General features: G+C 35.8%; 2 protein-coding genes across 3 annotated transcripts; one reads left to right on the forward strand and one right to left on the reverse strand.

The window, feature by feature from the left end:
• The first annotated feature begins 3,167 nt into the window (after positions 1-3,167).
• Positions 3,168-7,956, forward strand: LOC113761470 (E3 ubiquitin-protein ligase SDIR1). Its single transcript, XM_027304470.1, has 9 exons — positions 3,168-3,428; positions 4,695-4,820; positions 4,937-4,991; positions 5,085-5,137; positions 5,220-5,448; positions 5,595-5,709; positions 6,263-6,308; positions 6,867-6,992; positions 7,674-7,956. Exons 2-9 carry the CDS (start codon positions 4,743-4,745, stop codon positions 7,800-7,802), a joined length of 831 nt encoding a protein of 276 aa, XP_027160271.1. The 5' UTR covers positions 3,168-3,428; positions 4,695-4,742; the 3' UTR covers positions 7,803-7,956.
• A 703-nt stretch (positions 7,957-8,659) lies between these two features.
• On the reverse strand, positions 8,660-11,318 carry LOC113761534 (peptidyl-prolyl cis-trans isomerase FKBP20-1). Of its 2 annotated transcripts, none has more exons than XM_027304560.1 (6): positions 11,132-11,318; positions 10,251-10,364; positions 9,896-10,029; positions 9,743-9,822; positions 9,068-9,160; positions 8,660-8,971 (listed from the first exon to the last, which is right to left on the reverse strand). In XM_027304560.1, the coding sequence occupies exons 2-6, from the start codon at positions 10,357-10,359 to the stop codon at positions 8,821-8,823; spliced, it is 567 nt and encodes a 188-aa protein (XP_027160361.1). In that variant the 5' UTR covers positions 10,360-10,364; positions 11,132-11,318; the 3' UTR covers positions 8,660-8,820. The 2 variants fall into 2 exon arrangements, with proteins under 2 accessions (XP_027160361.1, XP_027160360.1); XM_027304559.1 differs by having other exon boundaries at positions 10,251-10,380.
• Positions 11,319-12,574: the final 1,256 nt, after the last annotated feature.

Consider the following 12,574-nt stretch of genomic DNA (forward strand, 5'->3'; position numbering starts at 1 on the left):
TCGTGGGTGATCCGATAACCCGTTTACGAATTAAAAATATTTTATCTAACTAAACTAAGTTATTCATTTTTTTTTCTAAAGGCATTAACCACTTAATCCTAAATGAATTTGTTTAACTTGTGTGAAGTTGAAATTATTATGTTTAGACAAATAATGTAATACATTATTTTATACTTTTATACTATTTTAATTTATTTTATATTTGGTTTGGGATAAAACACTTTTACGGTGTTTCAATTTATTTTAGATCTGGTTTGGGATTATTTTATTAAAATTTTTATTATTTGATTATGTAATTAACCTTGTGCGAAATTAGTTTTATTATAAATTATAGTGGTAAATTAATAAATTAAAATTATGTTTCAGGTCATTCGGGGTCAACCCGCCAACACGAAATTTTCGAGTTTGGGTCAGGTCTCCTGACCCGTTTTGGGTTTGCGGGTTGTGTTCGGGTCAGCGGATTTTCTATTATTCCGATTCTCAATCCTACCCGCCAATCCGTTTCTGACCCGATTGCCATCCCTAATAAGGGTTAATTCCACTTTGTCACCCCAAACTTTGGACGATTACCTACTTCAGTCCCTAAACTTCAAAATGGGACACTTAAGTCCCTAAATTTATAAATACCTCCCACTTAAGTCCCTAAACTTATAAAATGAGACACTTAAATCCCTAAATCCTTATAAAATGGGACACTTCGACCACCAACGGCATTCAGGATTTGTTAACAATTTTCCTTAAGTAAGAGGTATTTATAAGTTTAGGGACTTAAGTGTCCCATTTTGAAGTTTAGGGATTAAAGTGGATAATCGTCCAAAATTTGGGGGGACAAAGTGGTATTAACCCCCCTAATAAATATGTAGCCGGTGCGAAGGGACTCAACTGCTAGGAAAAAGATTCATGATTTTAATTCAGAGACTAATGTCTCAGATTAGAGGCAATGAAGGATTTGCCATTAGATGGTTGAAATTGGAGAAGAAAGGTTTGTTAGCAAAACTTATGTGGTACTTGCTGAAGCATAATGAAGCCTCAGGGGTTGGAGAAGCATGGAAAAACATGGGAAGGGGTTAAATCGAGGTTAACGTGTAGAATGGGTAGCAGGCATGACATAAACTTCTAGCTTGACACTTGGTTATTATATAGCTCACTCATCCATGTTGATGAGATTTTCCTTCTTTTTTTTTTAAGGTATTATAGTCTGGCAAATTTCTCAGAATAATGTGAAAAGAAGAAAATATCACAAAAGTAGGGTTACTTGGGATTGAGCTCTAGTTTAAGGGTCACCGCAATTTATAAAGGAGGTTTCAGAAAAAAATTGATTTAAATTTCATTTTTTTTCCTCCCATGGAAATAAATGCAGCGATATATATATATATATATATATATATATTTAGGTGCAGCGAAGCTTTAAAATTTTTTTTAAAAATGAAATCACGCTGATTTTGCCTGTTAACCCTAACACACTAAACCCTAATACGTAAACCCTAACCCTAAAAGTCTAAAATTTAATTTACCTACAAAAATTGTGCTAACTTCATAAATGATGTTTAATTATCCTATAAAATTTCGTTCATTATATAAGATAAAATGATTAAATTTGATCTTTTATTTTTAAAATCATAAAAGTTATTCTAAATGCACCAAATTTGAGTTTTTGTTAAAAGTGCTATTAACATCAAAAACTCTACTCCTAATTTTATGGGATGATATTTATCAAATACTTTAAAATATACTTGTTAGCTTCTAAAAGTATTTTTTTATCAAAAGCACCGCAACTCCAAACGAGACCTAAATTTACCATGTGACCTATACAAGATATTTTTTTTTAGTGGCAAAGAACTAATATTCTATTCGTAATCAAAAATTTTGATCCATATTCATTTTGTCCCCACAAAAGTAGAATCAAATCCAAGTTATATTCATTTTCTCTAAAAAGGTGGGACCGTATCTATTTCATATTTATTTTTATCACTAAAAAAGTGGGATTTGATCTTTTTATACATAAAAAATTACTCTATGTGGGGTTAAGTGGTGATTTCAAACTAAAAGTGGTCAAAAACTTAAGTTAGAACCAAAATTTAACGATTTGATTTTGTAAATGATGTAAATTTATTGTTTTAAAAGTAAAGGACGAAAATATCATTTAGTGAATGTGAGGAACCTTTTGAACGATTTTTTCATTATAAAATTTATCAATCCATACAAATAAGTGCTGTAAAATTCATAATTGTATCAAATTTGTATAAATTTTACATCACATATTATAAGTATCTATATAATATATAAAGGGAAACGCCACTATATGATGTAAATATACAATGTCACTTTTTAAAATTTCTAATATACACTTAATTAGAATGACAAATTTATTCAAAAATAATCTCCCCAATCACATGATAGTTATTTGAATCAAAAGATAGTTATTTATTCAATTATCCATTAATTACAACTTCCTCACACAACTCTTAATTAGAGATGTAAATCACAATCAAATTATATTGACCCATCCAAACTTGTACATTAATTTTGAATGAGTCTAAATAGGTATCCAATTAAATACATTTAATTAGTAGGTAATGAGTTGACCCGACTTACTTATTTATATTCATTTAAAAAAATTATACATTTAAATTTAACGTTTAGTAAGTGCTAAGCAAATAAATTTAAATTTCTTACCAATCTAATAACAATAAAATACCATTAATCTTATCAAACAACATGCGAACAAATAAAAAAATAAGTAGAATTTTAAATGAATCATAAATAAGTAATTGGGTATAATCATACCCATTTATTAAATGAACATAAATGAATTAATCTAATTATATCATTATTTAATTACGATCTATCCAAATCCGTTCGAATCAACTATTTTGATACTCTGCTCCTAACCTACATATTTTGCTCCACTTCCATTATCTTTTTAATAAAATTTAACCCAAAAAACTCATTTAAAAATACTTTTTAAAGAGATAATTTTAATAAATATATTTTTTTATTAACTGCACATACATTAGAGCGTGGTTTAAGCACTAGTTATAGTAATCGAACCGAATTGGACAGGCTCCAGCTCCGTGGTTTAAGCAGAGCAACTGTTTCCAACCATCCATAGCTTTAGTGGGGTGAAAAAATGTACCACCAGAAAAGAGACAAAATTTAGAAAAAGCCAACAGTTACCGAGTCAGCTCTTGTCCCTCTCGCGTCCCAAACTCATTCTTTGTCCTTCTTGACCCTGAACGAAAATAGAAAATCCTCGCAAATAACCAAAAAATAATAAAAAAGAAAAAGAGTAGAGAGTAATAAGGACGAGAGACTTTAGAGAGGGAAAGGGGACTAGGGGAGGAGATACGAAAGATTTCATTTTTAATTTATGAATGCCATTCTTCTAAGTCATCTCGATCTCTTTCTTCTCCATTCAACCACTTCCTGTAAGTCCGTTATCATTTCCGCATATTTATGTAGCTGGAATTTTGACGATTTTGATGAAATGTTATGATTTTGTTTCGTCAATGATCAATTTAGAAGGAGATTATTATCTATTTTGTTACTGAAGCTGAATTTTTGCTCAATAATTGGAGAATTGTGACTGATGAGAAAGTGTATTATTGAACCCTAGTTACCAAATTTGTGTACTAACCTTTTCCCTTCTACGCAGAAAGAAGTAGATTGTTTTAATCAAAATTAAGTTTGGGTATCTAATTAATTAGTGATTCTACTTCCGAAATTGTGACAGTGCTTTTTTTTTTGTGCTTTTGAGTATTGATGGGAGTTTGTGATCCGATATATGACAAAAAATTGGGTTTCTGTGTAAATGGACAGGATTGGGAACGAATTCCTACTTTCTTATGTTATGTAAATGCAAATAATAATGGCACTAATAATTGTATTTCCTTAAATCTTCGTTGTCCTGTTATTGTATGAATGTTGCTGTATTTGGGCTAAATTCTAGGTCATTTCTGTTGAAAGTACTGAGTAACTCAATGATGAAGGACTGCTGTGAAAAGAGTTAATGGGCAGTCTATGCGTTGGCTCCTGTGCATCTGTTTACTGAACTGTTTTTCTTTTTAGTGACTTGTATGGCATTTTAGGAAGTTCCGATTTTAGCCGCACAAGGCATCAACTCATGCCATTGGAGAGTGCATGCAGGATTTCACCGAACAAAAACTGATAAGGATGATAACAGCTCCTTTTAATACTAAGGACCTAGTGTTTGTTATGCTACTGATACAACGATTATCTTGATATCAGCACCAGGTCCTGAAGTGATTATCTTCAAACCAAGAATCATGAAATGGGACACTTGTTTATTAAGCTTTTCATGAGAATTTTTAAATAGAGATAAGGAAATAGCTAAGGAAGAAAATGGTGACGAATTTTAAGGAAACAGGAAAGAAAATAGTTAAGAAGATGAGAGACAATTAAAGCATTGTTCATTCAATGCAATTCTTGCCAGTTTTCCTTGAATGGATGGAATTTTGAAAGGATAGGAATGGTCTGTTTTAAATCTCATGATCTTCCTTGAATTTCCAGGCTCCCCCCCAAAAAAAAAAACTTACTTTTAGCTGTATGTCGCATGTCATGCTTGTGTCCTTGTGAGGCGTGATAGTATGTCAATGGGGTTTGATTGGAAATCTATTTTTGCTCTCTCCCGCTCTCTTGCTCTCACTCTCTGTTTCATCCTCTGGTTGTTGAAGTCTCTGGAGTCTCTGTGGAGATAGATCCACGTTTTGGAAAACAAGACCATGAGTTTTGTGTTCCGAGGCACTAGAGCAGATGTAGAAACTGGTTTCCCAGGGCTTATTCCGGAGCGTCGTACAGTGGTATTAACCTTGTACAATTTGTAAAATTTACTTTACATCATTTGTAAAGTTACACGGTTCAAGATGCCTTGTAAAACTGATTATGCTTCCAAACATCTTTTACTCCTTTTGTTCAGCGTGTTCATGGAGCCCGACCAGTTAATACCAATTCTCTTGCATTTCTTGTTACAGGTGCTTACCTTTTTAACAGTTTGGGAATTTTTGGTTTTGAGTGACTCACTGAAAATTTGCAAAATATAATTTCTTTTTCTTTCTATGAACCAGTTCTTTTGCTGTTCATGATTCTTAACTCCCATCAAATGTCACCCAACTTTCTGGTTAGTATTCTCTTCACTGGTGAATTGTTAGACTCTATCTTAATTTGGCACTTATGAAAACCTAAGCTTTGCTTCCTTTTAGCTCTGGCTGGTACTTGCTGTCTTTTTGATGGCAACAACCCTACGAATGTATGCAACTTGTCAGCAGCTACAAGCTCAGGCTCAAGCTCATGCTGTGGCAGCTAGTGGCCTTCTTGGTCATACAGAGCTGCGTTTGCATATGCCACCTTCCATTGCCCTCGCAACCAGAGGGCGACTACATGGTCTTAGACTCCAGCTTGCACTTCTAGACCGGGAATTTGATGACCTTGGTAAGAATCTTTGATTTTGCTCTAACACAGGTGAAATAAAGAAAAACAAATTTTGGCATCCTTTTTTTTCGCATTTAATATCTGTCGGTTTGTTGATTAAAACAATAAGGAGAAAAATGAACCAAATGTTTTGTTGCTGTATTCAGATTACGAAACTCTAAGGGCACTAGATGCTGACAATGTTCCAACGGGTCCTTCAATGACTGAGGAAGAGATAAATGCTCTCCCTGTTCACAAATATAAGGTTACTGGCCCTCAAAGGTAAGTCAGTATGGTCCCTGCCCTCCCTGCCTTCCTAATCCTGCTTTATGCACCTTCCTCCCCCCCTCTCCAAATAAGAAGCACTAGCATTAATTGGTCCTGTCCACCTGTGTCAGTGCTGCATCTTGCATAACCTACTCCTACATTTAGATGATTATAATTAGGAGGGTGCCAACCAACCTTCTTTTTGTGTGTTTGTATTGAGCTTGTCTATCAGCAGCTCAACTTTTATTTGAAAAATCACAAAATAGTTGATAGCTGCTTCTGCAAGATATCCGCCTTGCAGGACTGGCAGAACTTTGGCCTAGTTAGCTTGGCATATTTATATGAAGTCTCAGCCTCTCACTAAGGAGGACGGGGGATGGGGGTATCTATAAGTTTAAACATTGTTTCCTTATTTATTTCACCTAAATATATGGATGACTGGGGATGGGGGTATCTGTAAGTTTAAACATTGTTTCCTTATTTATTTCCCTAAATACATGGATGACTTGTATAGTTGCTTTGTGTTTATCTTGGAATTAACATGTCTTGATTCTGCTTTTCTGGACAGTGCTGGCTCATCAGTTCAGCAGGCGGCTTCTTCATCCTCAGTTGAGGTGGTTTCCTTTCTCCTTTTGCGCAAATATCATATCATTCAGATAGTTCTACCTATTTTTAAGATATGAAAATTTATCTTCTCCCCTGTGTATGCTACCAGATTTATTTGCATCATGGTCATAGCTGTATATTTTGAACCATGTAACATTATCTTTTGTTTTTATCAGTCAGAAAACGAGTTCCCTTTTTTATCATTAGGTTCGTTCACTTTGAGAGGCTAACATTGTTTGCCCAAAGTTTGTGTTTCATTTGGTGATACATGGTTTTTGAATAATAAGCATGTAAGTACTCGAAAATCAATCAGATGTTTTTTATCCACTATATTCCTTGTGTACTTTCCAGCAGAATGTGAAAAAGGTCAAATCATTATTCACCCTAAGGTGATTTGCTTAGGTAATCTCTTTTTTCGATCCTAGAGGCTTTGATTTCCTCGCAAAAACACAGAGATGGATTCTGTATCCAAGCATACAATTTCTCTGGTCGCTTGGATGATATATGGAAATTGCTCTGATGATCTGTAGAAACTGTAATAACTTCTCTACTTCACTCACAAGCAGAAGAAGCAAGACCCTCCCAATGCAGCTGGGGGCACAAAGGCCTGCGATGATGAACTGACTTGCAGTGTTTGTTTGGAGCAAGTTGATGTGGGAGAACTTGTCCGCACTTTGCCATGCTTGCATCAGGTTTGTCTTTGTTTTGCAACAACATTGGATTCCTCTTCCTTCTTACTAAGTGGAAGTCATTTTGAATACATCATTTAGAGTTTCTTATTGTGTTTCTGGTGTTTAACTACTCAAAAAACGACCTGTGCTGTGAACACAGCCTGATGGGTTACAATTGCAACTCTGGTACATTAAGTGTCATAATGTCAACTTGAAGATCTAAATTTGGTCTTTCTGCGGGAAGACTTAAATTTGGTCATATTTCAAAATTGAAGAACTATTGAAAGTGAGTATGCCAGTGCAATGCTCCAATGACTATGATGTTTCTAGGATACCAGGAAGAGTAAGTTATTTACTGCTCTCTATTCGGAATTAACTTCCCCTGCTAGACAATATCCTTGACACAGTAGTTTCCACTGCAACATGGGTGGAGCTATGCTTATATTCTGTTAGTTCTCAATACCGTAAATCCTTGAAATCAAGCTCAATACGTTTTGGCATTTCTAGCTCCTTAATTTAGAATAGAAATGGACGCTCATGATTTTGATAAAGATCTAAGACCTTGCCATCTAATGTTTTGGTCTTTTATGACCTTGAAGTATATTTCAAATTAAGAATACTTATTCACAGAGGCAGATTATGTCACGGGGTAGGTTGGCCTTGTAAATGCTATGCTTAAGATTCTGGTTTTAACTTTTGCAGTTCCATGCAAACTGCATTGATCCATGGCTGTGTCAGCAAGGAACATGCCCTGTTTGCAAGTTTCGAGCTGCATCAGGCTGGCATCCGAATGGCCAAGAGGAAGAAATGGATGCTTCATACATGGTGTAGTCCTTCCTCAGTAACCATACTAAATGTCTTAGCTTACTCATGCTTTGAAATTATAAATCCGTTTACCATTATTGTAATGATTTTGGCATAGCATGAGAATAAATTGCTTTAAATTACCTTTGATAACATCCAAAATCCGAACACAATTTCTCAACCCCAACTTTATTCGTGACCTACCTAATGATAGCTTCGTTCGGTATACAGCAGAGTTGCACCAAAAATCAACACTTTGTAGATGGTTGGTAACATGAATCTCCTACACCGGACTATGTTGGGAGGTTATGGCATTCGATCGACCCCACTACTCGTCGTATTTGGTTTGGTATTGCTACCGCACATGACTTCGAGAGTCATGATGATATTACTGAAGAACGTCTTTATCAGAATATTTTTGCTTCTCACTTTGGTCAATTAGCAATAATTTTTCTATGGACTTCCGGAAATCTGTTTCATGTAGCTTGGCAAGGAAATTTTGAGTCATGGGTACAGGACCCTTTACACGTAAGACCTATTGCTCATGCAATTTGGGATCCTCATTTTGGTCAACCGGCTGTGGAAGCTTTTACTCGAGGGGGTGCTCTTGGCCCAGTAAATATCGCCTATTCTGGTATAAGACAACAATTGCAATTTTAATCATTCTGGTATAAGACAACAATTGCAATTTTAATCAAACTGAGGCCGCGACTGTTTTCACTGAATCAGTTCACTGCAATTTTGCAGTACCTAATCATATACGGTAGCATTCGTTCATCTGTTCAGTTGAAGCTTCAATCATCTTATACAGTCTGTCCAAACTTTGCAGTTAAAAACACCAAAAAATCGTCTAACGAGTGCATCAGAACTTGTAAACGCAAAACTCACGACAAAACAGCCAAGAAATTTCAGAAGCTAACCCATCATAAATCACAGGTTACAGTTTTATAAATCACCACAGTAGATCGTCTTCAGATATTTTAAAGTTCAATCTAGGGAAATATCTCTGATTAATTCCTTGCAACTTAATTGTAAAAAGACAATTCTATTTTCCTTTACCCTTTCCCTTGCCTTGACCCTTTTTGGCTTCAAGCTTGGCTTGTATGCGAGCAGCAGCAGCTGCCTTAGCTTCCTCTCTCCTCTTCTTCTCTTCCTCCTTGGTTGCAGCGGCAACCTCCCTTTGTTTCTTGAGCTCCCTGGTTGTCAAAACGAGCAAAGAGATAGAATAAGTCTAAATCTCATACTGCACTGACTTAAACGGAAATGTGAATGATTGACAAGAAATAAATTACTCCAGTCTAGCCCTTTCATCCGAAACACTACTCAGACTTGCACCCCTCCTAGGCCTGCACGTCACCAACTCCACCTCAAAGATGAGTATCGCACTGCAGCACATCATTTGACAACAATGCAACTTAGTTTTAAACAAGAATGAGAAAGGTGATCCAAGAATAAACAAACTCAATAAGTGAAACTTCACGAGGTAAACACAATCACTAGGCATGCCATCTAGATAAAAACGGCAGTTCCCAGCATTAGATAGTTTGGAAAGTTAAATCCGGCTAGCAACCCAAAAATAGATGTAACGGATCATTTCTAGTTAAGTTAATTGGGAAGTTACAAAGGATGATACTTCTCCAGATATCACCACTTAAAAATTCAATTCGTTTTGCAGTGACAGTCACTATTTCATGGACGCCGGAGACCACATTTTGGGTAAGTGGTCTTCTTCACTTAACCAGTTCACGCAAGTAGAGGAGCATAATGACCCAAAAAGATTGGAGTATTTCAATAAGCCAATGGAAACCAAAAAGATATTTGGCTTCCTTTATCTTTGACAAACTCAGTGGAACTTGGACTGCTAATGCTTTGCCTGATACATCTAGAACGTTTCACTTCTGTTGTCAAGTGAAATTATAAGCTGGACTTAAAAGAGGGGGAAATTTTTTAGAGAAGGAAACTCTTACTCAGGGGGTACTTCTGGGGGAGAACCAGCACTTCCGTATGCATACTCTGGCATGCATGTAATCTTTGCAACCTCCCCAACCTGGAGAAACCCATGATATGCAAGAAGTAATTTATCTGGACAACAAATTATGTTATGAGAACAGGACACCGACCTTCATAGTTCTCAACACAACATCCCAAGCCTTAATCACAGAGCCCTTGCCCACTTCAAATGTGAAAACAGTATTATCTTCCCGGGTAGTGTCAAAAACTTCACCAGTATCAGCAAGAATACCTTCGTAATGAACTGCATCCAGAAGAAAAATCAATTAATCATTATCAGTCAAGCCCACTAGTCCTATGTGCCTCTTAACCGATATAGCAATTACTAAATTAAAGTAATTCTTACAATGGGAAACCAGATTAAAACTTTTCCCATGGTGGATTAATTCCATTACGCCCTTAGTTTGTATGACTAGCAAAACTGCTGGATATGTTTAAACTGACATTCTGTTCATATGAACTTACCATCTACAAGTGGAAGACTCTCCGATGGAGCAATTGCATCAGGTTTGGCATGCCGAACAATGGTCTTCAAGACACCTCCATCTCCAGTTAAATCAATCGTATCACTCATGGTTTCTAAAGTTTAACCAACCTGGGTAGTTAGTTGTACACACCAGCATTAAACACATAAAACGCTATCTGAGGAAATTGTTTTGACCATGCACTGAAAGTTGAATACTCAAACTGCTGAACTTTATAGTGAATTCCACGCACAAAGGGTGAGAATCTTTGGATAAAGTTTCTGAATTTCATAGTCTATGAAACATAAATGAGAAAAAAAGGCAAGCAGGATAGAAAAATGAACAATCTGTGCATAAAACGTCATTTGGATGAATTTTCAGTACAAGTCAACAAGTCATTGGTTAGCTTGAATTAGAATTTTACTGCGGAAGAAATCCTTTTTTGAGAGGTAAAACAAATCACGATCAGGATGCCCGAAAAATACTTTCCAAGCTAAATAATTAGAGAACTTCCTTGAAACATTTAAACCGCAGTTTCTTTCCCCAATACAAAACACCAAGAAAGGATCAATAAACCAAACTACTAAACTATCGGTGAGCAAGCATCTAAATTATAGGATTCACTATACAATTTAGAAGAGTATTGGTGAGCTTTGACCCGATCAACCCAGTCAAATTCAGCTTTAATCAGAAAAGGGAAAAAAGTGGTCAAATTCATATTTAATTAGTGAATTTACAGTACCCAAAAAAAAAAGCATAAAGATAAAGAAATTGGCAAGCAATAAATGCAGGCAGCAAAGTTGATGCTGCAAAAAGTACAAATCAAACGAAAAGTAGGAATCTTGGAAGAGAACTAGGGTTTAGAAGGGAAGAAAATTGTACCTTAACGACGGAAAAGGAAGCAGCGGAAGTGATCGGAGGGGAAGGGTTGGGCAGGAGTTGGAGGAAAACAGAGGGGTATGATCGGAGATTTGATGATGGTGATGGAGGGAGTCGCCGGCCATAAAGCTTCAGGCGCTTTTTGTATTCTGTGCTGAGTGTTGGTCGGTTTTTCAACTTTTTATCCCTTCTCTCTCGCTAGTCGCTACTCGTTTTATACCATTTGGAAAGTGCTGCAGAAATTGGGTTTGTTGCGTCTCCACGCGCGCCATCCAGTCAAGGCAGTCGTTATGTATGGTTGTGATACAGGCCCAACAAAGGGTCTAGTCTTTCTTTAAAGGAAACAGACATATTACTAGCCCAGAAGCCCACGAGAGACATCTAATAATAGGTAGAGATACTGCAAACCTATAACGTTTTTGGACAATTGTCTTTTGCTTCTGGTGCCATCCTCTCGTTAGATGTCTTTGTACCGACTAGGGCGTTTCGCGAATCGAGCTCGTCAATATCGAGCTCGAGCTCAAAAATATTAAGTTCGTTGGTTCGCGAGCTCAATTATATATATATTTTTTATTTTTTATTTTAATAGTAAAATTACATATATATCCCTAATATTTTATTATTTTTAAAAAATTATTATTTTATTTATTTTTTTAAAAAATTATTTTTTATTTTTAAAAATAAAATAATTATAATTATTTTTTATTTTTTAAGCTCGAGCTCGACTCGAATTTGACTCGAGCTCGAGCTCGAACTTGATATTTTGAGCTCGTCGAGCTCGAACTCGAGTTCGAGCTTCAGAAAATTAACTCGAGCTCGGCTCGATTAGTCAAAACTCGACTCGAACTCGGCTCGTTTGCACCCCTAGTACCGACAAACATATGAACTATGAATAAATATGACCATACAGAAATGTTATATAGGTTAAATTTTATATTAATACGTCTTCGTCTGATCAATTCACTTTTTTTTTTTTTTAAACAAAGAGCCCGAAACTATTAATTTTTAAAGTCTCGACTTTAGTCATTAGATCAAGATATCCTCGACTGATCAATTTACCTTTCACAAAACGATCGAGAAGGTCCAACAAATTTCTTGTTTCTAGTGGCGTCCGTCAATGGATTATATATCTTTGTGATTGGGTTGAATCTAAATGGTTCCATTCACAATTGGAACACATCTCGAAAGTTAGGCTATCAATCCGGTTTGCCATGCCACTCAATCATAAGTAGGCATTCTTCAATTCTAAAGCATGCTTTGGATTATAGTTGATTCGCTTTTATGTTTCCAGCTGAAATCATGTCAAAGCCTATTGAAATTACTTAAAGTCTGATTACACTTGTTTCATGACTAATTAAAGGTCAAATTTCAATGAACTCAATCTCTCCCTTGGGTCACAAGAAGGCTGAGGCCCACTTAGATAGATAAATACAACACAAGCTCTAC

This window comes from Coffea eugenioides, chromosome 2, assembly GCF_003713205.1.
Source record: "Coffea eugenioides isolate CCC68of chromosome 2, Ceug_1.0, whole genome shotgun sequence".
In the NCBI taxonomy this organism is placed as follows: Eukaryota; Viridiplantae; Streptophyta; class Magnoliopsida; order Gentianales; family Rubiaceae; genus Coffea; species Coffea eugenioides.

Coding starts and splice junctions, on each gene's coding strand:
- LOC113761534 (XM_027304560.1), bottom strand. CDS start 10,359: ATGAGTGATACGATTGATTTAACTGGAGATGGAGGTGTCTTGAAGACC. Junction 10,030..10,250: donor GAGTCTTCCACTTGTAGATG/GTAAGTTCATAT, acceptor TTCTGGATGCAG/TTCATTACGAAGGTATTCTT. Junction 9,161..9,742: donor CCCCCAGAAGTACCCCCTGA/GTAAGAGTTTCC, acceptor GATGTGCTGCAG/TGCGATACTCATCTTTGAGG.
- LOC113761470 (XM_027304470.1), top strand. CDS start 4,743: ATGAGTTTTGTGTTCCGAGGCACTAGAGCAGATGTAGAAACTGGTTTC. Junction 4,821..4,936: donor TTCCGGAGCGTCGTACAGTG/GTATTAACCTTG, acceptor CCTTTTGTTCAG/CGTGTTCATGGAGCCCGACC. Junction 4,992..5,084: donor TCTTGCATTTCTTGTTACAG/GTGCTTACCTTT, acceptor TCTATGAACCAG/TTCTTTTGCTGTTCATGATT.